The sequence below is a fragment of the Diuraphis noxia genome, unplaced genomic scaffold (genome assembly GCF_037042655.1).
Source record: "Diuraphis noxia isolate RWA-SAM2 unplaced genomic scaffold, SU_Dnox_SAM2 contig0002, whole genome shotgun sequence".
NCBI lineage: Eukaryota > Metazoa > Arthropoda > Insecta > Hemiptera > Aphididae > Diuraphis > Diuraphis noxia.
In genome coordinates, this window is record NW_028301712.1 from 61,333,642 (window position 1) to 61,361,509 (window position 27,868).

The window sequence follows — 27,868 nt, forward strand, 5'->3', positions numbered from 1 at the left end:
TGATTGAACACGTTCACCAACCGAATGTGACCGTGGCAGCTGCAAATTTGCAGCTGCCACGGCTCCAGACCGGATCGTCGGCCCGGCGGCCGCACTGTTTATCTCAATGGCGTTTGTTTGTTTACTGGCCATTTGCGATTGGCTCCGATCACATTAGCTGCTCAAAATGTACGGTGCGTTTTTTACGTTTCCGACTCGCGTATACGGCGATGTTCTAAATAGTAAATAGTAAATAACAATAATAATTTGCCGGTCTATGCCGACGCCGACGGTTTTTTAAATTACATTTTATCACATCACTAGTCCGCATAATCCGCCCGTGCACCGTTAGCGGCGTCACTGGTGTTGGTATTTTAATTTTTTAAGCCGTGTTTTTTAATTCTGTTCGTTTCCCACGGTATATTCTTCAACGGTTGTCCGTGCGCAACAAATAACACCGCCAATACCAGTTCACCGTTGGTCGCACGCATGTATTGTTGACGGATAAATTGTGTCCCCCGGATCTCAACACCAGACCGTCGACGGCCCGCGCTTTTTTTTGGGGGGTCCTAGTTAGCCGTACGCCACACGCACTCCGATAACTCCAAGAATTACCTAATTCATCGGCCTGACCTAGGACGCCGCAATGTCCATCACTCCGTTCAAAAAGAGAGTCTGTTATTATTACGACAGTGAGTATTGTTTAAATCGTTAAAATTGTTTTATGCCTTGGATGTCACCGTTCAATGCTTCCGACGCTCCAGCAACAACCTAGACGACCCTTGTTATAGTGTCTGGCCAGCTACAGTTCAAGTGTTTCTCCGGCTCTGTCATTAGTCTCTGCACAACCGGCATAAAGTTGTAGCCATACCTAGTCTGTTTAGGTTTTCTTTTTTTTAAATTCTTTCCTATATTTCTAGATGATATTTGCATAATAGTAACTATCTCTAACATTGTATACAGGAAAACCATGGCAGGCACTTACAAAGCTAAATTATTCAAGTTAGGTATCAGTTTTTTTGTTATCATCGTTACATTTAGTATTTCTATGCACACAAAATAATTATACACATGTTAAGAAGTACAATAATTTTTTGAAATTCTCTTATGTGTGCTATTATGTCTTTGTCAAAATCTTAAATTTATTCCATTCTGTAGAAACTACCTATTTCTTAAAATCTTAACTACCTACACTGAATACGCTAGTTAATAATTGTTGATGACTTTAATTACTCTATGTAAAGATTAAAAGTAATTATATGTAATTTAGTTGATTATACAATTATTTATAGTCAAACTTTTATTTATGCAAATTAGGTATAGGTGTAATATTAAATATAAATTCTGAAATTTGACTTATATTCCTACACATTTTGTTAAGTTGCATTAAACTACCTCACCTCACTTGATAAAATATAAATTTTAAAACTTACAGTATTGATTTAAATCGGGATTTTAACTTAAATCTCCTCTTTGGTAAGCATAGTTCATCTTACACTTATTATTTTTATGTGCCTATAATGTGTTAGCAAATATTCATAGTTTTGACTAACAAACGTTAAAAAATAAATAATGAATTAAAATAAACTAGGTACTCTCAAACAGTAAAAATGTTTGTTTGATCGTACTTTTATTTGCTTAATTGATTAATTTTTATAATCATTATAGCCAAGATACCTTTTACTTATACTACTGTACATTGAATTTATATTTTTCTATGATCTGTTGTGTTTTTAAATGTTTAAATTATGTTTCATTTTTAGTTAAATCAGACAAGAACTTTAAATTCTAAATATAAATTAATTTTAATTTTTTTTTTTTATATTTATTTAATTATGTAAATTTAAGCTTGCATAACATTTTGTATAGTATTGAAACAAATATAACTACACATATCTATTATGTAGTAAATAAGTACCTAGTTAAAAGATGTTTACCTATTGTTTATTATGTTATGTTTATAAGTTCTATGAATTGATTTTTTTTCACTTGCTTATACATACCCAGCCGTCTTATTTATCTTGATGTATTTTTAAAACTTAATATATACTTACTTTGCGAGCTAATTTGTTTATCTTAAATTTTCATTTTCTAAAATACTAAATAGTATATAAATAATTAGGTATTGTATAAGATAATTTAGTAATATTAAATTTGTATTAAAGTTTTTGTATTTATGCTTGCTTTTAATTGACCAAAAACTTTTTCAATCAGATATTTTTATGAAACCTACTATTTTAAATTTTTTGCAGGTGATATAGGGAATTATTATTATGGACAAGGTCATCCTATGAAACCACATAGGATTCGAATGACTCATAATTTGCTTTTAAATTATGGTTTATATCGAAAAATGGAAATATATGTAAATAAAGTTTGATATATTATTTTAATTTTAATGATATTTTTCAATTAGTTATTTACTAATAAAATTCATGTTGATGATTTAGAGACCTCATAAAGCAACTGCAGAAGAAATGACCAAATTTCATAGTGATGAATATATACGATTTTTACGAAGTATTCGTCCAGATAATATGAATGACTATAACAAACAGATGCAAAGATGTATGTAACTATCACTTTTACTCAAATATATCCGTAAATATTGGTTAAGATAAATAAACTTAGATGGTTATTTCCTTTTTTTATAGTCAATGTGGGTGAAGATTGTCCGGTTTTTGATGGTTTGTACGAATTTTGTCAGCTATCTGCGGGTGGTTCAGTAGCAGCAGCCGTAAAGTTAAATAAGCAATCTGCAGATATTTGTATCAATTGGGGAGGTGGTCTCCATCACGCTAAAAAATCTGAAGCCAGTGGCTTTTGTTATGTTAATGATATTGTACTTGGTATATTAGAATTGCTTAAATACCATCAACGAGTATTGTACATTGATATTGATGTTCATCACGGTGATGGTGTTGAAGAAGCATTTTATACTACTGATAGAGTTATGACAGTTTCATTCCATAAATATGGCGAATATTTTCCTGGTACTGGTGATCTCAGAGTAAGTTAATGAAAAGTAAAATAATTGACCTGTCATTTAATGAATTAGTTCTTATGTAGCCTCTTAAATACCTTTAAAATGATAATGTTCATAATTCATTAGATTTATGTATGCAGTTAAATAATTTAGTTGAGTATGTATCAAATTAATATTTTGATTAATTTTGGTTGTTTATTTTGTATTATGTATTATGGAATTTTTAATTTATTTGTCTTCAAAAGTTTTATCAGTTACTACATTAATACAAGTGTATAATGTGCATAATTATGTTAATATTTTTCTGTCTACTAAAAAAATGTTTATTAACTATTTTGTAATGTTTTCTTTATTTAAGGACATTGGTGCTGGAAAAGGAAAATACTATGCAGTTAACATTCCCTTAAGAGATGGAATGGATGATGATAGTTATGAATCAATATTCGTACCTATAATTACTAAAGTAATGGAGACGTTCCAACCTAGTGCAGTTGTTTTACAATGTGGAGCAGATTCACTTACAGGAGACAGGCTTGGATGCTTCAATCTGACTGTTAAAGGTATGATAGTTTTATTTTAATAAACTGATAAATTTAAAACTTAAAACTTCATTGAATATTTTTAGGTCATGGTAAATGTGTCGAATTTGTGAAACGATATGGTTTACCATTTCTGATGGTTGGTGGAGGTGGTTATACTATCCGAAATGTATCTCGATGTTGGACGTATGAGACAGCTGTAGCCTTAGGAGCTGAAATTGCTAATGAATTGCCGTACAATGATTATTTTGAATACTTTGGACCTGATTTTAAACTACATATCAGTCCTTCAAATATGACCAATACAAATGCTACCGAGTATTTAGAAAAAATTAAAAACCGACTTTTTGAAAACTTACGAATGCTACCTCACGCTCCAGGAGTTCAAGTCCAAGGTAAATTTTATCATACTAATCATTTTAAGTAAATAGTTAATTTTTAATACAAACATGACTCTTGAATGATTTTTTATTATTTAATACTTATTTTTATTATCAGCTATTCCTGAAGACGGTGTACGTAATGAGTCTGAAGATGAAGATAATGTTAACCCAGATGAAAGGAATCCTCAGTCCATAACAGACAAACGAATTGCACCTGACAATGAGTTTAGCGATAGTGAGGATGAAGGAATGGCTCCTGGAGTAGGGGGTGGTGGCCGAAAAGATAACAGGTATAGTCACTATTACTATATTTACTATTATAATATTCCATGTATAATATTATTTTTGTTTTAGATCTTATAAAACGGTAACACCTGCTAGAAAACAAGCACGTTTGGACTCTAATAGAATGGAAGTAGATGAACCTGAATTTAATATTCTAAAAGGTAATTACTTTTTTATTTTTTATATGACTTTTCCAACATAATAAAAAATGTCAATCAATTTGTAATAGCTTAATGTAAATTTTTAAATTCCTATTGTATATGTCGGTCATTTTAAATTTAAATGTAGAACTACTGTGACATTTTTAATAACAATTTCATAAAAATAAAACGGTTTGTTAAAGAATGTAGTTTTTAATTTTTAGCATAAAATATTAACTAATTAATGTTCCAACACATTGTAGTCTTGTATGAAGGTTGCTCGCTTGATAAATCACCACTAAATCTTTCCCTTTAAATAATGACTATTGGATTTGTCTAATGAATGTAAATTGTTTGTTTTGAATTTATTATTTAGTGTAGTAATGCACATTGTGAGAATTTTTTTTATATTTTGTGTTAACATCTTGTTTTATTTTTTACATAGATATTAATTAATTTAATAGAATAATGTATGCTACTTACAGTAGAGGGAAACATTATGTTACTCTAAATCAATTACTTCTCAATTTTAGATACTTAGTGGAGTGATGAATGTATTGATTTTACTATGTAGTGTGTATTTTTTATTTGTGTCTGTACACGATAAGTTATCAATAGAATGCTTTAATTTTCAACTTCAGTATCTTTTCTGGACAACAAATCGTCTCCCCTCAGAATTATTTTTGTATACAACAATATTATATCATTGAAATCAAATTTAATGCTATTCGTACTAGATAACCACTTTAATCTAGCATAGGCACTTACCCACTTTTTTAAAATTAAAATTTAATGAACAAGTAGGTTCTGCATATTTCCTATATACTTATGTTCTCTTGTAGTTTTATGAAATTATGTTGCATCAGTTTATAAAACTTTCAACCTTCAACAATGTTGTATTTACTATTTAGGGCTGGTTATCCAATATGCATACAGGGTGTCCCGCTAGGATTTACCCATTGCGATATCTCGCAAAATAATAGAGATATCAAAATTCTGGTTCTATAATCAGATCCACAGGGATTATAACTACAATTATTTAATTATTAAGTTTATTTTAATGTTTTTTTTTTGAAAATGTAAAAATATATTTTTTTATTTAATTATTTCCAATAAAATTAAAGATAGCCATTTTGTAGAGTTTATTTTTCTGAAAATATTGATATTTTAAAATTGTATTTTCATTAATTTCCCTTTTTTTAGTCTTGAAGAAATAAAAAATGATAATATCTAAGAACACTGAAATCGCCCTGCTGGCCATACGAGCACGGGTGTTTCACATGTTTGATAACACTACAAATTGTAATAATTCCCATTTTTTCTCTAAACTAAAAAAAAAATTTTAAATCAGGAAATTAACGAACATACAATTTTGAAATGTCAATATTTTCAGAAAAATAAACTACAAAATGGCTTTAGTGATTTTTTAACTTTTTTACCAAAACATTAAAATACTAAATAATTGTATTTTTTATCTCTTGAGTCTTATTACAACTAGAATTTTGATATTTTCATTATTTTGGGAGATATCGCAATGTGTAAATCCTCGTGTGACACTGTTTATTTTATTTATAAAATTATTGTTGTTATTGTATTTTAAGTTTGTAATATTAATTAAATTAAATTACTTGATTATACTGTGTTAAATAATATTTCTAATATATGTTTTAGATGATAAAGAAGAAAAATCTGTTAGTTCTGATGATTCTAATAAAAAGGATGCTGTCAAGTCGTGAATTTATGACTAAATTATATTATAAAATTGTAAATAATTTAAAAAAAAAAGTAAAACAATGATTTACTGTCATTCATTTGTGTACATAACTTCGATTATTAGGGCGGTATAATGTAATTTAGTAAATTATCTTATTTATAGTTACTAATTTATGGTTTATAATTGTTAACTCTAATAATAACGCCCTTAGTAAGTTTTGAAAAAATGAAGTAAGCTGCGATATAACGCTGAGTATACGGCAAAAGATATTTTTTCACAATTGTTTCTACATTTTTATATTTAGGTATATCAATTAGTTTTAATTTTCGGAATGATATTAGTGTATTCAGCAGCTAAAGCATTTCAAGCAAATGGAAGTGATGACGGTGTTATTTGAATGTTTAACTACAACAAATATTTTTTTATGATTTGTGGTTATTAAAGTTAACGATTCTTATTTTCTTTTTTAAACTATTTTCATCATTACAAAATTTAGTAAATTTGGTAAGTATGGAATGTGTATAGTACAGACTAACATATCTTAACTTTCAATCAAACAATTTTTACATGTTCTGGAAACATTTATTTTTTTTTACATTTTTTTCATCATTTAAATTACCAGGTCAGCTATTTTAAAAATAGTTGTAATCCATTTTTTGTGTAACAAATTTATAATAGTCTTATACCTTATTAGTTTTATTAATTAGTAAGATCTAATGTAAGGTAATAATTTTCAATCCTAATTATGTATTTTATTTTGTACTATTAAATAACTAAATATATATATATTTTTTTTGTATAAAACAAAATAAATAATATTTATTACTTTATTTTATAACTATTCTGTGTTTTTTAATGCATTTTAATCCATGAGTTGGTGTTATTTTTATAATTGAATGCATTAAATTCAAATTTATGATTATTGAACATGTAAAACTAAAACTAATCAAATGTTTTTACATTAATATTCCATTTGTCCAGATCCATCTCTTCTTTACACTTGTTATAATGTTTTTTTTATTTTTTCCAGAGTTATGTTGTTCTTTTATTTGTATTACGTATTCTTCATTTGTTCCTGCGAACTAGAGTGGAATGATTTGTTCTTTATACGGAGAAGAAAAAAATTAAATTATTAGTATAATTATAATAATTCCTGAAAACATTTTGCACAAGAATTATCATGTAATCAATTATTTAATAGCAATTATCTTAAGCGATTAAAACATCATGCGCTTAAGCGGATGCTACACATAATAATAATGTTATTTTAGTCACGATGAAAGTAGAAAAATCATAAACACAATATGGTATACACTAGAAATTTGAGACCTTCTGGTTTATATGTTTATTTCTATAATAATATTGGAATCCTGGTGCATAATAAACAGCCATTTTTATCTGCTCAACAGATTTCAGTTTCAATAGTTTAATAATTGGTTTAATGTCAGACTAAAATATTATATACAATTTAAATGTAAATGTGTAATACATTAAGATGACGCTATACTGGCACACGTTGTGTTCGTCTTACTTACGCCTAAAATAGCAAATAGTTTTTTATGAATAATTAATTTTATGTTTAATTTTGGAGTGAATCGACCTATTTCCAAATTTAAAAGTAAGGATATTATCTAATCAAAAAAGTAGGTTATTTTTATATTTAATTTTAAAGAAAATTGTTAGCACTATTACATACAAACAAATTACTATTTTAAATTGAACACAACTCGCTTTAATATTTATATTTGACCAGATAATATTCCTACTATCCTACTTATTTGATGGTACGTGAATTTACTGTAAAATTAAATACAACAGACTACAGAGTTTAATTGTGGTTGAATTAATATTCAGAAATCAGAACGTTCAATTTGCTAGGTTATGTGTTTGAAAGGTGCGGACAAGGCATGTCAGGATCATGGGGTCCTTTATGTATCATAACTTACTATTCATTCCGTGTAGTGTAGTTTTTATTGTTTACTAGCGCTATCTATTCGTAGGACTTTTAATTATTCTGCTCGAATAATCTTTACTGACATCAGTTTTATTCTTTTTTTATTACTTTTGTCTCAAAATAAACTTGATGAACAAATAATAAAATTCGACATTTATAATTAAAATTGTATATATGTTTCTTTGTAGTTTTAAAAAATTATCTATACTAAAATATATTGCTGAGAATACATTTTTTGTATATGATGATTTCAGAAACTACTCTACGGATCTCAGTTAAATAAACAGATCATCGAGACTGGCTCCGGTTGCTACAAGTACAAAATGGTTCAAATATGAATTACGTTTTGGTTCACGAAAATCTAATATTTTTTTTGTTCCTTAAAGTTATTGTCATTGGTTACATAGGTAACCTTAATAACAACAATAAAATTAACATTAATGGTCATAATATATAGGTATATTTTGCCTAGTAGCCTACTGTTTGGTTACTATTATAATTTATTAAAATATAAATTAGAAACATAAGTACTTATTGGCTAAAATTATTTTGTTATAGAAAAAAATTTTAATTTATTAATATTATTATTATTATTCTATAATGCTTCTACATTTTTTACTTGCCGTTTTGATTTAATGTTCAAGTATGAAGTAATAAAGTAACAGCTAGCCATATAGGTAACATAATGGCTAATGCCTAATTTATTGGATTAACATTAAGTATATTATTATATGCTAGTTTTAGATTCTGAACGAAGTGATGAATGTATTGATTTTACAATGATGTGTGTGTGTTTTTTTTTTTTGTGTGTGTACAGCATAACTAGTCGAAATAATGCTTCGATTTCAAACTTTGGGGGTGGTTTCAGATGTAAAATTGAAGATCCTTGGTGCATTATAGAGGTCAAATGTAAAAAATTTCCAACAGTTTTCAAAAAAATCGAGAAAAACAAAAAAAAAATGACAGAAAAACGGGAATTTTTACGCAAAATTAGTTTTCGATCAAATCGATTTTTTATATGGTTGTAATTCAAAAACTAATCACTGTAAATACTTGAAATTTTCACCAAATGTTTATGTTAGTGTTATCTATATGCAGTTTAATTTTCAAAAATTTTTGACTTTTTTTGAGTTATATATAGACCACTGAAATTTTCGACTTTTTTGAGAATTTTTTTTTGAAGTGTCGATAAAAATTTTTTGGCCCTATAAAAATACTTGAAAATTTAATACAAAGTTCCTCATAAGTTATTTTATAGAGATTAAAAAATTATAAGAATACATAGGCACGATTTTTTTTTCTGAACGGAGATGATTTGTCAGTCTAGGATGTATTATAGATAATTAAAAATTTTCAAATCTTTGATTTAAAAAGAAAATTTTGTATAAATTTCTAGCTTAAAATAATTTGCGAATTTTCGTAATTTTTACGTATTTAGTCAATATTTGAAATTCAAATGCTAATAAAAAAAAATTGTGCCTACGTATTTTTATATTTTTTTAATTACTATAAGAATAATTTATGAGGAACTTTGTATTCAATTTTCAAGTATTTTGATAGGGCCGAAAAAATTTTATCAACCCTTCAAAAAAATTTTTCGGAAAAATTGAAAATTTCAATTGTCTATTAATATCTCAAAAAAAGTCAAAATATTTATAAAATTAAATCATGTAAAGAAAATGCCAATCTAAATAACTGATAAAACTTTCACGTATCTACGACTTATACTTTTTAAATAATAACAAATATTTAGAATCGTTTCAGGATAAATCGTTATCGTTACGCTATTTCGTAAAAATTTAAAATTCAAACGCACCTCAAATTTTTCCTATAATGACGCTTCGAGATTTCTCTATAGCTACTTGAAGTAAAACTTATGGAACACTTAGTGTTGTATTCTTAATCCTTAGTTATAAACACAAACAATTTTATGATTTTTGAGCTTCAAAATTACTTGCAAATTTTCGCATTTTCGACAGATTTCGTAAAAATTTCAAATTTGAACTATAAACGCTTATAAAAAAAATTGTGCCTATGTATTCTTATAATTTTTTAATCACTATAAGAATAACTTATGAGGAACTTTGTATTAAATTTTCAAACAAATTTTTCTCTAATATCAATGAAAACATTTCGTAATCACAATATAATCATCTCGTATAGTCGTATAATATATATGTGTTATAATCTGTGGTACAATTATTGAACAAATTTCAATTTTTTAATTTCCGATCTAAATATCTGGTGAAATTTTCAAGTATCTACGACTTATAATTTTTGAAGTATAACAAATAATATTTAAATTCGTTTGACTCGTTTGAGGATAAATCGTTATCATTACGCGATTTCATAAAAATTTAAAACTCAAGCGCTTAAAACATTTTTTTTATAATGACGCTTCAAATTTTGTCTATAGCTGTTTGAAGCAAAACTTGTGGAAAACTTGGTGTCAAATTTTATAACCTTAGATATAAACAATATTATGAATTTTGAACTACAAAATAAATTGCAAATATTCATGGTTTTGACAAATTTTTGTCAATATTTGAAATTCAAATGCTAATAAAAATTTAATTTGAATTTCCGGTTTACATTTTTTTTTTAATACACATTTTTCTCTAAAGCTATTTGAAGGAAAACTTATGGAAAACTTAGTGTTATATTTTTAATCCTTAGTTATAAACAGAAAAAATTTTATGATTTTTAAACTTCAAAATGACTTGCAAATTTTCGCGTTTTAGATAGATTTCGTAAAAATTACTAAACTACATAAAAAACTATAAACGCTTATAAAAAAAATTGTGACTAACGATTTTTAATTTTTTTTAGCTACAATAAGAACAACTCATAAGGAACCTTGTATTAAATTTTCAAGTTTTTTTGGTCGTCCAACATTTTTTTACCGGCACTTCAAAAAAAAATTCTCATAAAAATCGAAAATTTCAGTGGTCTATAAATATCTCAAAAAAAGTCAAAAATTTTTAAAATTAAACTGTATATAGATAACACTAACATAAACATTTGGTGAAAATTTCAAGTATTTACAGTGATTAGTTTTTGAATTACAACCATATAAAAAAATCGATTTTTTTGAAAACTGTTGGAAAATGTTTACTTTTGACCTCTATAATGCACCAAGGATCTTCAATTTTACATCGGAAACCACCCCCAAAGTTTGAAATCGAAGCATTATTTCGACTAGTTATACTGTACACAGACACAAAAAAAAAAACACACATCATTGTAAAATCAATACATTCATCACTTCTTTCAGAATCTAAAATATGGTCATGTGTATTTTATAATTTAAATGCATTACATCTAATCCATGCGATGACCATATAGTTTTAAATATAATAGGTTGTATAATATGCTGTATGTGGACGAGTTTCAGAAGCACTTCAATCCGTTATCTATATAAATCGCATGGAATAGATGTAATGCATTTAAATTATAAAATACACATGGCCATATTTTTAATCATTATTATTATTGATGTGGAGGAGGTGGGAGGGCTTGATGAAGTTAACCCCTCATGTAAATTTATTGCATTTGGACTTTGCACTTGGTTTGCAAATTCTAAAAACCAATTAGCCAATTAACCAATTATTGGCTAACCCCCCGTCCCCAACGGGAAAATTGCTTTTGCGGGTAATGTATTGAGTTGCAAATTATAAGACCATGGTTGCAAATTGTTGCAAATCAACCGGAAAATTTAGGTTACTATAGTTATGCTGTACACAGACACACACACAAAAAAAAAAAAAAACACATCACTGTAAAATCAATACATTCATCACTTCGTTCAGAATCTAAAAACTACATAATTATATAATATTATCAGCGCGTTGTTGGTCGTTGTCTCGTTATTCGTTTCATTATATACAAATAATTAGAAAAAAAAATATATGCCACATATGTATCTTAAAAATGCATTAAATGTGTTACTTTTATTCAAACCTCTTCACTATGTCTCAATGAGATACCTGTAACAGTTATTATATTAATTTTATATTATTATATCATACGTCGGAAGTAAGTCTGGAGTTGTACGACACATTTTTTCACAATTTTTAACCTCAACAAGTGTCAAAAACTTTCAATTATTTGAGTATGTACCTTTGATAATGGATCTCAAAAATTTTCGCTATGGTTTACAACATTGTGTTGTATCCATCATATAGGTGTCCACAGAAATTTTTCTAAAAAAAAAGGGGGGGGGGCAATGTTAGGATTTGAGGATAAATATTATAATTTTACTATATAGGTGTTTTGAAATAATAACCTTTTTTATCATACTCGTATACAATATATTATATTTTATACTTTAAATTTGTTGTATAGTATATAGTAATTTATCTTAAAACATTCAATTAAAAAAAAATATTTTGAAAAAGCCAGGGGGGGCAAATGCCCCAGCTTGCCCCCCTCTACGGGCGCCTATGGTATCCGTGGTCCGAAAGTACATACTCTGACCATAGTCATCGGAATGTATTGTAAATCCAGCAATGATTACTCAGTACTCTTTGCATAATATTGTACAACGTCGTTTTGTCCCTTTTTTGGATTACAAAATATCTTCCTTCATTTTGTCGCATAAGCCATGGCCCATCATGCCGCCTTCAATAATGTCTTACTATATTATGTTTTCTAAAAGATCAACATTTTCCGAGTCATCGTCGAAGTTAAAATTGTCAACTGGTAAATCTGCAGACTGCAAATCGAAGTCGTCCTTTATTATTTTTCCTCGATCCTCGTGACAAAGATACGTCACTTGTATAACTATTCCCGGTCTTGCAAATTTATTACGATTTTCAAATATCCCGACAGCTACAACACGACTCAAGTTCATCCAGTCACACACGCTGTATGATCTAATCTACCGGTTAAATTCATAATATTGTGGACTGATTTATATCTTGACACCAATTAATAGGCAATAATAGACTAGTTCTAGCTGTGCACCAATGCCAAATCCACTATTATTACTGCAATTTTTAACAATGTACATGGATAAACTATTGTTCTAGGTAATAAATATTATAAATAAATATCTAAAATATTGAATAATACCTAACCTAGTTTACTTTATACTTTGAGTTTGACACCCTTTTATTTTACAGCTCAACAATTTCTTTTCTTTTCCGCGATCTTTTTGATTCCAGATGGAGCGATGAATGTAACGATTTTACAATAATGCGTGTTTTATATTTTTTTTGTGTCTTTGTACACTGTGCGCAATAAGTTGTCTAAATAATGCTTCGATTTTCAACTTCAGTAGCTTTACCGGTTGGAAAGTGAATCTAGTTGGTGTATTGAGGAGGTCAAATTTTGAAATTCTCAGCAGTTTTCAAAAGTCCCGAGAAAAACAAAAAAAAAGTTAAGGTAAAACGGGAGTTTTCAATTAAAAATATAAATAATACATTGTCAAAATATTTTTAATAAGCATTTAAAGTTCGAATTTTGACATAATATGTAAAAATTACGAAAATTTTCAATTTATTTCGAGTTAGAAATTCATAAAAATTTATCTTTTTAAATTTAAGATTTGAAAATTCAATATTAAAAGATTCTTTATGAAGTTGTATAATTTTGTCAAATAAAAAATGTGTATTGGAAAGTCAAATTATAACATTGGATACTCACTTAATTTCTCTTGTACCGATATTTTTATTTTGTTGCTATTCAAAAACGAATAACTGTAGAAACTTGAAATTGACACCATATTATGTTTATTTTATCAATTCTTGTACTTAATATAATGACTTATATTCGTTTGTTAATATTTCGATACGTGACGTAAACCATGTGAACCCAAGAATTGCCGACCAATAACTAAACACACGATCAAAAATTATATCACGCAGTAAAAGATGCATTCTATATAACTTAAAAAGATTTGAAATATTTTGAAAATTTTATCAAGTATAGAAAATGCCAGTATAAACATTCCGTGAAAATTGCATGGATCTACAGTAATTTGTTTGAGAGTTACACCAATATCTATTGTAATTTTGATTTTTTGTTTTTCCCGGTGCTTTTGAAAACTACTGGGAATTTAAAAATTTGACCTCCTCAATACACAAACTAGATTCACTTTCCAACCAAAGCTACTGAAGTTTATTCGAAGCATTATTTCGACAACTTATTGTGTACAGATTGTGTATTTCAAATTGTAAAATAATGTATATTTTAATTTTTAATCGTTTCTATAAACAATACCTTTAAATTTTTTTGAGCATTTGGTATTTAGTATTATTTAAACCTTTGAAGAAGTATAATATATAATCTTTTAAAAATATTGTACTTTATCATAGTCTAAAAGTAAAATAAAAAAAGTCTCGTGGGCTGTCGAGTGGTTTGATTTTATGATGTCACGCTTACCTAATACGTGACTTAAATATGGTCTGATAATAATTATTGAAATTTGAAGCTCTATATTTTCACATAATTAAAGAAAATCAGTTTTGTCTAGTTGTATAAAGTACATTAATTTTATCGCTTAATCCTTGTAATATATTTACTATACATATAGCTATAGTAACATAAAAGAAAAAGTAATATTTAAAAATAAATAAGTGATTTTTTAATAACTCATTTTTAATTAATAAATATTATAAAGTTTTAAAGCCAATTAAAAATCGAAGATTAAAATTAACATAATATGACATACTGTTATGTTGATGATATAGATGCATCTTTGATTGTGTTGCACATGCTTCAGTCATCTTCAAAATATTTTCCTGTACCTACGATGATCGATGGCGAAGACCTGAAATATAAGCTTAACACTTTGAATAAATTATCCACGATATGGGTTGACGATAACTTAAGTGATAGCTCGTATCAGTCTGCAATTTATAAAGGAATATGTGGTGAATTTATTAATATAATTTTTATTTCAAAGAAAATAATTGTATCTTTATGTAAACGTAGAGTGCTTATATATATATTAAGCATGCTGAAATATGATTTTTTTTCTTGAACTTTAAATCAATATTGAATTTATTTTTGTTTAAAAAAAAAAATTAAGATATGTTTGTCGAAAACGTATTTCGGCATGCACCACTGCATTCGTTTACACCCGATGACGAAATCAACACTGAAATGATGTGGGAATTGAAGCAGTTATATCCAGTCTACAAGGTGTTTTCGGCATTTTTGAATTTAAGTGGTTTTGACGAAGAAAAGCTAATGCCATATGTAGACGAAACATTCATTAACGCTTTAATGCGACGAATGGACAAAAGTTGTGTGGAAACTGAAAGAGATTGCGTGATAGAGATATTATTTCTGCTGTTTAAGAAAGCTATGTACCTGAAAAAATACATACTTCAAGCAACTATAAACTCTCTCTTAGACTACGGCCTGCAAATGTCAATTAACACGGGCGTTAAAGAATTGCTGGAACTGTTCATAACTTTAATATGTCACAGATTGGTCGAGTCGCCGATGATAGCTAAGGTTGTAAAACAATAAAACGGTATTGCTATAGCAGTGCTATACAGTGGCGTGGTGAACTCAAATATTATCTGAGGCAAGTACATTTTTCGATACCCACTACCCATCTAGTATCCACCTACCAACGTAGATTTCTAAGAAATTACTTTGCTCTATATATTCTAATAGGGTTTATAGTTGTACAACATTCTTATGAAATAGACCGTGCAGTATATCTTAATTCGCGGTTAAATTCTTTGCCGTTATCACGAGTATAGATATAGGCTATTGAGTATATTAAACCGTTACCTACCAAGTTAGTTGCTCGCTAATCACGAACTAAGATATCTTAATTCGTGCCCTAATGTCAGCGTACTGCGTACAGTGCTACCGATATGCTATATAATATTTCAAATTCTTAAACAGATAATGAGTTATCAACGTTATTCACTTTGCCTGGCGTATTCGATTTGCCCGGGTCTTCCCTACAACCTACACACCAACTCCCCCTTAAAAAATCGAGGGTCGACCATCTCTCGATTACCCATTCACCACGCCACTGGTGTTATATTATTATCTAGGTATATCGGTATATGAAGTAATTCGTTTAAAGGTAAACGGTTACTTTGCCGGAAATTTATTAGATATGTTTTTGTAAGTATTTTTTGATCAGCCGAGTTGTAATATGTTTCGATCTATATAGCTATATACTATCGTGTCACTCGGTAGTCAACTATATGTTTATATAACTTTAAAAGTTGTGTAGGTTATTATAGATAATATATGACTAATTGATGCGCCCGTCGACTATCGTTTGGTTTTAATGTATTGACGTTTTTATTAAAAACATTATGTTATGGAATTTGACAATTTTAACGTGTACTATTTCCTATCATTTAAAAGATAATTCTTCAACAATTTTGTATTGTAATAACTTCAATCTAAATTGATTGATTAAAAAAAATCACCTTGTATAGATCTCACTATCATTGGTAGGTAATATATATCTATGATTAAACATAGTACATTAAAAAAATTCTGAAATCTAATATACACAATACTAGCAGTCCTATCATGCACACCGCTGCTCGTGCCAAACGGAGGGCCTGAGAGATGAAGGACTAAAGTTTTATGATCATTTGAACATTATATTATTAAGTAGATAATGCACCTACGGTGGATTTAAAACCCCGTGAGATGCGTATACGTATAAGTGTGTAATTTCTAATTCTAAAGTTTCAAAGTTATACCATGCTTATCGTTTTCACATAATCCAATCTACGGCAGATCGGATTTAATGTGTCAATGTTGTCTGGTTGTTTTTGGGGTGTTAAAAACTTTAAAGTAGAAAGCCATTATGTATTCAACCCTCTAGCTAAATATATACATTAAATAGTCATAACATGCAACTAATTGATCTCTTGGCATGCGATCAGTATAACATATTAATCAGTATAAGATTTAAAACAATTTTAATTTATAAAATAATTTTAAAAACAAAATAGTTTGAGATTAGAAAAATATTGTAAAGAAATTCGAATAAAAAATTCAAAAAGAACATTTTCTGACGAGATGTTTATACAATAAGGTACCATCTGGTACTCTTAAGGTCTGCCATACTCCGGTATTTTTGCCGTTGAATCCTTAATGGTTTTACCGCCGTGATTATTACGTTACCGTTCATACAGCCGTTTTTAAATCGACTAGCAATACTATACGCAATGGACGTGGATGGCTCAATCGATTTATAAAAACTACTCTTTAGACGGTAACTAGTCAATAGTAAATTTATACTTAATTTTACTTTATATATAAACAAAAAAATAGTAGATTTCACAATCCCCCATATGGCCTTCAAGTTTCGAGACAAAAAGTAGTTTATGTTTTTCTCAAACGTCCTACCTATTTTTAAACTAACATTTGTAAAAATTGGTTCCGAAGTTTAGGTTTAAAAGCTTAAAAAAGGAAGACTGAATTTGATATTTGTAATTATAATATATAGTATGAATTTATGATTTTAATGAAATAAAAATTACATTTTCCTGATTTAATAATATATTAAAATAAAATTGGCAATATAGGTATATTATAGGTAATATTCTGATTACGTATTCCAACTTAACTTTTTTTTTTTTAATTCCACGTAACAATTATATTCAATTTTAGTTTTTACCAACATAAATGTAAGATAATAATATAGGTAGTTACCTACCTAAATACAATATTTTAATTTGTTATTATTACTTAATTATTGGTGATTCTAGTGTCACAAACATTATTATGAAGTTTAAAACGCTTCAATTATGCAAAAAAATTGTTAAAATTGCGAATGTAATAAGAAATATGTAATGTATTGTGTTCAGAATTCCACTGCTTTTATTTAAAAATATCTAATGAAGTACCTAATGGTCTACCGAAACAGTATTATTCCCCCTAGTATATATTATAAGCACGGAAATAATATTTCCTGGATGTTAGCAAGAACAGTACGCATTATGGTTATTAAAAAGTTATTTTTATATCCAATAGGTAATAAAAAGCCCTGCAATGTTCTCAACCATCCGCTCGAGGTAAAAAAATTTAATTATATGTGTATATAATATAGTAACCAGTACTCAGTACCATATATCAGCTACTTACTGACTAAACAATTTAAAATATAATTATAGTGTAGCCGTGTAGGTATATCTTTCTTTATGGTACAAATTATACTACGTGATGGAGGGTGCATAGAATTTACGAGCAGTTAGTGGTTATCTACCGAGAATCAAAGTTATAACTTATAATATATACATAAAACTATAAAATATAATATACCACTTCTGATGTCATGTAGAATGTAGATGTAGTCCATACTCCATTAGCACTTGTTTAGGAACTTGCAATTGTAATACATTAAAAATTATGATACCAAAATATATGACAATAAATATACAATTTAAACCTAATAATGAAACATTTCATCGGTTTAGGTGGCCATATAAATCTAAACTGGATTTTGGTAATTTGGACCAAGCTCATGAACTGATTTCCCCATAAACTGCTTATTAGGTCTATTGATGATAAACCAAAACAAAACAAAACCAAGATCAAGACTTTCAAAATATTGGTCTTGGTCTTGCACAAGACTTGTAAGACTTTCTATTTTCACAAAATATGTAAGAAAAAATTTAATACCTGTTTTAGATGTGTCTAGGTTTTTTGGTATGGTCTTAAGATGAAACTTAAGTCTTATATAATATATATTATTATAATAATATATTGATAATTCCAACATATTAACATAAAATAAGTCAAACAATTTAATTTTTATTACACTCTTTTAAAACTGCACATTTAATTTATATTTATATTATTTTACTTGTATCTATTCGTATTTGATAAATAAACTTACCAGCACAATTAAATTTGTAAGTTCTCATTACATTTATAATAAATATCAGTAGGTAATTACTAATTACTTATAAACTATTGACCAATATAATGTTTATAAAAATAAATTTTTTTTTTTTTTTTTAAATTTCACTTTATATGCTATACAGTATAAGACACTATAATTTAGGCACTCGATGTCTAGTACGGGAAAATCACATAAACTAGATAAAACTACGAATGAAAATAAAGACGTACTTCCAATCAAATGACTTCCAGCAATTATTAGTATATTCGACTCAAAGTAGAAGTGTATATAATATAGACATGCGTCATTCTATTAGCAAGATAACTTTCAATGTCTTTATCCATTTCGGAAAATTTTTCTGTATTTGCTAACTAATATGAAACAACCGTTTTATTTTGTAATATTAATTCCAATTATTTCTAATCCTTTTTTCAATAATTCACTATTTCTTCGAATAACCTAATGATCAAATTTAATAAAGTAATAACAATACAAATAATTTTTTTAAATTTATGTTATAATTTTTTAGTTAATGATGTATAGGCTATAAATATTCGGTATACTAATGTTTTCGGAGAAAAAAAACATTGATTCAATGTTGCAAAAATTTGAACTTCAAATACTCATAACAATTTAATTTGACTTTCTGGTAAACAATGTTTTTTCGATAAAGGTAGAAAAACTTAGGAGGAATCTTACATTAAATTTTGAACTGAAACATTTTCATGAAAATCTCAATTCCAACTCTAAATACATTGTAAATTTTTGTGATTTTCAAGTATATGATCAAAATTCTAAATTAAGTCGCTAATAAAAAATTATTCTGGATTTACACTCATCTTTTTTTTTTCACTAAAAAAGTTTTATGTGGAACATTTTATTCAATTTTCAAGTTTTTTGACCAAGTGAAAATTTTTTTATCGACATAGGTAAATTAAAACAAAACTTATCATAACCAAAATCTTTGCTCAATATGAGTCAAAATATTTTGATGTAATTTTACGGTGTTTAGAAAAAGCTGATGTAAACATTTAATGAAAATATCATGTATCTATGGTAATTTGTTTTAGTTACATCCAAAACTAAAATCGATTTAGTAGAAAATCAATTTTGCATAAAAATTCCTGCATTTCATAAATTTTTTCTTGGTGCTTTTATAAACTACTGTGATTTTTAAATTTTGACCTCCCGAAAGCGCCAACTAGATTCACTTTTTCAACGGAAAGATACTGAAGTTGAAAATCGAAGTCTTATTTTTCTAAATGAAAATGTTGTCAATTTTAAATGTATATGTACTTATATATTATATTTTGAAAAATTTGAAAATCATCATCTCCCTTCTTAATCAATCGGCTGTTGATACATACGAATGTAATATTCGGTTAAACTATATAAATTAAGGTTCATTATGACTTCAACACTGACGTATGAATTTAACTTTCAAAATGATTACATTAATTTTAATATTATAAACTATTCAGCTTTATGTACCTATTTAATTTTAGACAATTATGTGCTAGGGGTTATCCCGTAATACTTTACCGTAGTGTGGACATGGGAAAATCGTGTTTTCGTGTATTTTTGAGGGTAATGCACTGCGCACAATTTGTTTTTGGTTGTAAAAAATTGTTCAAAATAAATTAACTACACAACTGAATAATTTTGGAACAAATGCACTTTACCACGCCCCTCACGAATTTCAATTTTTTTTTTTTTTAAAAACGTGTTTTTCAACGCTGATTTCGAAACTTCCAAAATAATGGTTTCCGCACAAAAATTCAAACAGTTTCGAAATCAGCGTTGAAAAACACGTATTTAAAAAAAAAAAATCGAAATTCGTGAGGGGCGTGGTAAAGTGCATTTTAGCCATAATTTTTAACTTTAAATTCGTATTTAGCTATGCTGGTATAACTACGGTCATTATAATATTTACCATTGCAGTGCGCATAATACTTCTGCGAATTCTCGCTGGTATACTTACCTATATAGCGATGCCGTTGACTGTTGCAGGTGTTGTCTCCATTACTGAAGAGTAAAGAGCTGTGTCATTACGCGGGCAGATTGCACGAGTGCTTTGAAACGGCCATCCGCGAAGTGGACAGCGGCTTGGGCGCGTTTTTCGTGGACAACGCTATCGACCAGTGGTCGGCGTCCGCGGCCGACGTGCCGTCGCTGTGCCGGACGTTTTCAGCGTTGTACTTTGAAGCGTGCGGACCGAAAGCGAGGAGGCAGACCCGCCAAAGAGTAGTCAGCCACATAGGCGGTTGCCTGTTAAGGGCCGCGGCGGTGGCAGTCGTGGACGGTACGGCGGTGGCCGCGTTTCAGGCGTATGCTAATTTATGTGAACGGCTGATCGACGACGAGGCCACCGTTGCCGCTAACGAATGGCAAAAGTGTGTCGATGGCGACGCAATGGAGCGCGTGGCCGAAGGGCTGATCGCCGTCCATCGGGACCACAGTGATTACGACTGCGTCCACCTCGCCGGCCATCTACTCAGGCGACTGGTCAGCGGCGAACGCTGTTTGGTTGGCGACGCTTGTCGGCTGGCCGTGTTAAGTGTTCTGGTTGAAGACCGACCGCGGACGATGACCGAAAACCTTGTCGATAGCACGTTTTGAAACATGGTTTAAACCATTTTAAAAGTATTTATTTAATTTTATTATACGTTATAGGTGTGGTTGCTACTATCGTAGGGTATTACATACCTATAATATCTAACAACGATCATATTTTATGAATAAAAATATCACACGATTAAATCATCAGCTTTGTTTTTGGTTTCAAATCAATGGTGAAGTGTCTTGATAAAAAACATATTAAGACATTAGAGTTGAAGCGATTTAAATATAATATAATTATTGTTTTCATGATGGAATAAGGAACCTGAAGGGTTTTAATATTTAGACGGCTAGTATTTGTTGTAAATTAGGGTTCCGAAATCCGGAACAATAAAATGGCAGCCAGCGGGGGTTATGTGTAATATGCTCTTTTAATTGGACAGATGGTTTGCATTTGTTCTGCTCTCTACAACGGAAATTCAGTTTTATGCATTTGTCTTTTCATAAACCATTTTAGTGTATTATATCCACGTTGTACGATATAATGTTATACCTACGATTACCCAATGTCTGACATAAAGAATAAGATAGGTACTTATCATTATAAACTATAAGTAATCATCATACTTATATTTTCTATAAAAATATATTTACGTTCAAATTGTATATTGAGCTAAAAATATTATGTTTTAACATGTAATAAAACGGTATAGGTACCCAAGCGAGGTACTAATTACTTATTCGTGTTATCAGTATTATCATAAACTCGTTAAGTTTATTATAACTACCAAAATTAAAAATGCTCGAAAAAATAGTTGCATTAATTAGACCTTTGTTATAACTGATATTTGTCTTACATAAAAAGATTATATCGTTAAAGTTTTGGTTTAATTGGTTATCGTGAAACAATAACAATTAGCAGGCTATGATTTATACGCTATAGTAATTAATAGTATGTTTTTTTATTCGAAACATAAATCACCTAATGCGTATTGATACAAATGATCTATTTTTTATTTTGAACATTATTGTATATTTTAACTAGGTATAATATGATAAATACGGTATGTTAAAAAAATAAACGAATTGGTTGTAGATAATGAAAAAAGCTATATTATACGTTCATCTAAGTTAAATTTCATAAAATAAATGATTTTGTTATTGATGAAAATGATGTAAAAGTGTTATAGATTTATTGAAGAGTAGGTAGGTATTTAAGAATAATAAAAATAATTTAGCTTACAAAAATAAGTTACTTAATAATCTGCTTTGAGCTAATTTTATGCTTTTATTTTACTCATTGCTAGTGTATTATTGCTTGGAAAATATAAATACATTTATTGCAGTGTATTTTAATTTATTTTGATTGTATAGCTAACACAAATCACATCTATTAATGCGTATTTTATATTGATTATAATTTATATAAACCGCAATCCTAAAAAAATCTGAATCAATCGAGATACAATTATATGCTATAATAGCCTTTAGGTATAGCCACTAGCCAGATAGCAATAAATCATTTTAGTAGATACGGTATACCTTTAGGTAATTTGTATATGTCGTTAAAATTGTCAACAATTTTCGCTTAAAAAAAGTTTACGAATTAATTATAAACCATAGGTAGGGCTCGGAAGTTATAGCATTGAAACGTTACTTTTTACCACTTTAATATACATTTAAATATGCCAAAATATGTGCTGTAATATGAAAAATTGAGAAGTACCTATGAGGAATAAAACTTTTATCTGTATCCATTTTTAAATGATGATTTACCTAAAATTAGCGAAAAAATATCTGTATAAAAGTAAAAACCATAAATATGCAAAAACTCAGCTAAATTAAATTTCAAATATGACACTATAGTCCAGGAAAGTGTGAAACAAATCTGTGTTATATAGTTGAAGATATGTTTTAAGACCTATAGCAAAAAATATGTTCTTGCTAAAATTTTCTAGTCGTGCCTATATGGCCTACAAATTATAATTTATATGTAATGTATGAATAAACTGAATTTATGCGTATACTCGTTTGTAGGCGTTTTAATAATTCCGTGGCTACAGTAATATTGAGTGTTATTTTTAAAATTTTTTTTAAAATAAAACCATCATTTTGTAATAATATTTTATTACATAGGTAGTGATATTAGGAGGTATCCGGTACTGTGGTATTGGTATACATCGCAACCGATCACCATACTGCAGTCTGCAGTATACGTCATGTTTCGACGGTGGCCACCCTGTACAACGGGATATTTTGAATCCCTACCGCTTTCTGCTGCTGTTTCCTGCGGAACCGAAGCTCTTCACGCACGTTTCCTTCAGTCGTGCGTGTGTGCGGTCTCGTGTTCGCGCTTGTGTGTTATTCGTTCGATCGACCGCGATTTTTCTGCATAATATATCATCTGGTAATTCATGATTATAATGAAATGCTAAAACTACAGTTTGCGTGTATGCGGTTCGGATTATGTTCTTACATTATACGATGCGATGTCCATAACCGAAAAACCATCGTAATGTCCTTAATCGTTGAATTGTATTTTTTATACATTCGTCCGACGTAAAAGCTGAATAATAAGTATGTACCTACTATAAATTATAAGTATAGTATTTATGTGATAAATATAACGTATAATATAAATATAAAAATAATACTATGTATTATATGATAACAAAAAAAAAAAGAAAAAGAAATAAATATATCGGATAGAACATTATGATAGAAATTGACGTTGGAGCGTACTTTTTTATTACATGAAAGTATACTTCGAACTAAAGAATGTTAATAAGTAATAACTATATCATATAGGTTACATTATTAAACTGTAGATAGTAGATACATAGTATTGAATCTGTAGGTACATATTTTAATTTATGAAAAAGAAATAATTGACTAGGAATCTAAAGAATTATTCTGAGGTAAGTACTAATTGGCAACTATACCAGCTATATCAGCTATGATAAATAATAATATAAGGTTCTTGTTCTAAAAATCAACAATATATCAATGTAAACCACTAACCAGTAAACCACATAAACTATACGATTAAAATCAGATTTTCAGTATGGATTAATTAATTTATAAATAACTCGCTTGTTTATCTGGATGTTACTATAATTTACTATGTATAGTATAATAGGTATAGTACCTATACCTTATATTTATTATTTAACTTAATTTATCAATGTGTACATTTTTTAAATTTTACTTATAATTATTAAATTTATTTACAAACCTATAAAATTGTAATAAAGAAAATTGTTTTGTCCTCTATATCATATATAATTTCATAATGTAATTCATTCGATATTTTGTACTTATCTTATATTTCTCAAAGGCGAGAAATGCATTACGAGATCAAAAGAGTTGTTAAAAAGAATCATATGAATATACAACAATTATTCTTCTAGACTCAGCTTTTATGATAAAAAACCTTTCATGTTAAACTACATATATTTATCACACCCTAGAAGTATTTTATAAAAAAATCAAAGTACACTTGAATCATTTTTTACATAGATTTTAATAAATATTATTCATTAAATTTTTTTTCTTACACAATATCAGTTTGTTTTAAAAGAGCTGAGTTAATCCACTTTGATGCAATGATAAAAAATATAGAAAAAAGTTAGACAATTATTAAATTATTAAATTTTTTAAATATTAAAACAATATGTATGGTAGTTACATATAAGTAAATAATAGTAGGTACCTATAGAACTTAGTAGTTAAAAAAGTATACGATTTCCGAATATGTAAATAGATATACTTATTACATGATGACAATTACTTCTATGTTTTAATTTTGGAGTTTTCAATTACATTTTGAAATACACACCAAACAAATTTCGAAAAAATCTAATTTAAGGACTAAAAACTGTAATAAAATAAATAGCAATACTAATTATTAATACAAATGCAGTATTAATTATTTATATGCTTGAAAATTAATATAATGTGCTGAAAAAAATAGAATGTCCAATATATAATGAGGAAGTATATGTTTATGTAATAAAATCTGGTGATTTTTTCTCTTCTTTTTTTAAATCAATGGTACGCGAGGCCTGTAGAATCATATAAACAAATTGTCTGCATACCTACAATGTCAAAATATACAAACATTTTTATAAATAATATATACAATATTACAACTGTAAACTCGTGAGTTCATAAAACAGCTGAAACTAAATCGAATTCCCGAAATACAGTAAATAATAATACATTTGTACATATCTATTTGGAATTTCGATGATTTTACATCTACAACTGTAGAATGTAGATGGTCTATATAAGATAAGTATAGTGTTATTTATTATATAGTATCTATTATCTACTGCATTAGTAGTTTAAAAATATTACCATTCACAATAATATTATGTATTCCTAATAAATAGGAACCTTGGGATTTAGTACTGTTTTTTTGAATCTGTCTGCAGGAAATAAAGATAATTTTAGATGCTTACAAACGCTTAGTATGATCCTTTGCAATGTAAATATAATACACATTCGATTGACATTACATACACACACACACATATATATATATATAATATATAAACCTAGAGAGGGAAAGAGAAAGTGAGGGGAGGGCTATAGAGTAAAGAGTTAAACTGTATATTTAGATGGATTGGGACACAGAAATATAAAATAACTTTTCAAGACAAGATATGAACATACACATGGTATGTTAAAACTTAAAACCAATAACTTATTTGATTCGTGAAAAATCGAACCTAAAAACATAATATTAATATTATATATTATACAAATGGTAACTAACACTATAGATAAGTATAATATAATACTTTCTCGGTAAGTATCAGAAAATTGTATTTTTAATATAGGCAGATGTAGTCACTAAACGTATAGTGTATACATGGTATTCTTCACAATGTACACGAGCATTAGGTGCATGGTAGGTGGTGTATTTGTTGGTAATAATACATTTACACATAAATTAGTTGTACCTACCCAAGTGTTGCTACAGAAGTTCAAAATACTAATTCATAAATATAATATTATCTAGAACCTAGGTACCTATCATATTTAGATTTGACATTTTAAAGTAGACCCCCCCCCCTTTTTTTAAAACATAATATTATATTTTAATAGGCGTTGCAATTTCACAGTGTAATGTATACTTAAATGGCTAAGAAGATACAGCTTGCATCTAGGTCTTGAAAATTATTTAAAAACCATGAATAATTGGATGACGGAGGATATTATTGCTATTTATCATATTAATTTTAAAAAGTCGACGATTTTTATTTTTACAAAATCATATATTTAATTTTAATATCGATAGAATAGTATATAGGTCATTTTCATATTATGCTAATGATGTTGCTGATAATAATGAGCGCATAATAATACCTATTATTTGCATACCTATCCTCAATGCGGAAAATATTATAATCTGCATCTACTTTTTGTACATTGCAAGTACGTTCAAGTTCTAAAGTGCAAGAGGTTATTTCACATTCAGTATAATAGCCATGATTACATGCACTGCTATTGAGTCCAATCCCTTGGGTAGGAGGTGCTCTAGCAGCTGTTTGTTTTTACCGACACCCCGTGGTTGTCGTTCGGCACTTGTAATAAATACACGCACTATACGCGACAAGTAGTGATATAATTGGAACTAGCGGAAAAGCGGGTAGATGGTATAGAGTACAATGGATCACGTTCCACGTCATTGTGTGCTGGCCGAGGGGTAAAATTGCACGGCTTAGATTTTTCGTTTCTATTGTACTTTTCCGGGAAAACCAGTGATAATATATGCGCATTTTATCACGACTATTGATTAATATAATTCGTATCAAAAAATAAATCACGAAACATATTTTTTAAATTTAAGTCGTGGTATTTTTAATATTGTTATTTTATTTTTTAAATAATTTAAAATGAAAACCCATCTGCTTTGAAAATAAACAACCATCATGGACGACATTTTAATGACATTTCCAGGGATCATTAAACGATGTAAAACAGATTTTAAAAATATATTTTACAAATAGTTTCTACGAATATAATTATTATATTTTTATGCAACCATATTGTCTAGAGTCTAGATCTAAATAATATTTTGTCTTCTTTCTAGTTATGTTATTTAATTTTGTTAAAGGTTGGGAGATTTAAATTTGGAATACATGTACATTACATAGTTTATATGACATTTAACTACTCACTTTACCTACATAATATCTTTATAATAGGCTAATAAATTAATATATACATATTTAGTTTATTATTATTATTTACTAGTATGCCAAAGTTATTATTTAATAGGCAAACAATGATTTATTTAATATTATTATCCTTCATTAAAATTGTGAAAAAATAATACGAAAAATGGACTGTAGTGTGCGTTCTCTTTTTTTTTGGAGGGAAGGGAAGAAAAAACATAAATTACAATTTATAATGAAAGCAAGAGGCTAGAGGATATTTTATATTTTACACTTATTTATCGTAACGCGTGCACTATTGAAT

The 27,868-nt window shown here is 28.2% G+C and overlaps 3 protein-coding genes across 6 annotated transcripts in view; all 3 read left to right on the forward strand.

Annotated features, from left to right (window-relative positions):
• Positions 1-139: 139 nt before the first annotated feature.
• Positions 140-6,864, forward strand: HDAC1 (histone deacetylase 1). Its single transcript, XM_015511822.2, has 9 exons — positions 140-671; positions 2,232-2,344; positions 2,430-2,547; positions 2,634-2,989; positions 3,324-3,525; positions 3,591-3,899; positions 4,003-4,177; positions 4,242-4,333; positions 5,984-6,864. Exons 1-9 carry the CDS (start codon positions 626-628, stop codon positions 6,046-6,048), a joined length of 1,476 nt encoding a protein of 491 aa, XP_015367308.1. The 5' UTR covers positions 140-625; the 3' UTR covers positions 6,049-6,864.
• A 7,780-nt stretch (positions 6,865-14,644) lies between these two features.
• Positions 14,645-21,439, forward strand: LOC107164120 (uncharacterized). The gene is made up of 3 exons (XM_015511817.2): positions 14,645-14,855; positions 15,014-15,444; positions 20,831-21,439. The coding sequence occupies exons 1-3, from the start codon at positions 14,645-14,647 to the stop codon at positions 21,437-21,439; spliced, it is 1,251 nt and encodes a 416-aa protein (XP_015367303.2).
• Positions 21,440-23,701: 2,262 nt separating this feature from the next.
• LOC107164121 (kinesin-like protein CG14535) overlaps positions 23,702-27,868 on the forward strand; it is a 181,940-nt gene continuing 177,773 nt past the window's right edge. For all 4 annotated transcript variants that reach the window (XM_089220104.1, XM_089220107.1, XM_089220106.1 and 1 more), the window contains exon 1: positions 23,702-23,956. The gene's annotated coding sequence lies outside the window, so the exon portion shown is untranslated. The remainder of the gene's footprint in view (positions 23,957-27,868) is intronic.

What these genes read in the sequence shown, in the direction of transcription:
- HDAC1 (XM_015511822.2), top strand. Translation starts at nt 626, where the DNA reads ATGTCCATCACTCCGTTCAAAAAGAGAGTCTGTTATTATTACGACA. An exon ending in CTGGTACTGGTGATCTCAGA is followed by an intron (nt 2,990 to 3,323) that starts GTAAGTTAATGA and finishes TCTTTATTTAAG; the next exon opens with GACATTGGTGCTGGAAAAGG. An exon ending in TGAATTTAATATTCTAAAAG is followed by an intron (nt 4,334 to 5,983) that starts GTAATTACTTTT and finishes TATATGTTTTAG; the next exon opens with ATGATAAAGAAGAAAAATCT.
- LOC107164120 (XM_015511817.2), top strand. Translation starts at nt 14,645, where the DNA reads ATGACATACTGTTATGTTGATGATATAGATGCATCTTTGATTGTGTTG. An exon ending in AATTTATAAAGGAATATGTG is followed by an intron (nt 14,856 to 15,013) that starts GTGAATTTATTA and finishes AAAAAAATTAAG; the next exon opens with ATATGTTTGTCGAAAACGTA. An exon ending in AGTCGCCGATGATAGCTAAG is followed by an intron (nt 15,445 to 20,830) that starts GTTGTAAAACAA and finishes TGACTGTTGCAG; the next exon opens with GTGTTGTCTCCATTACTGAA.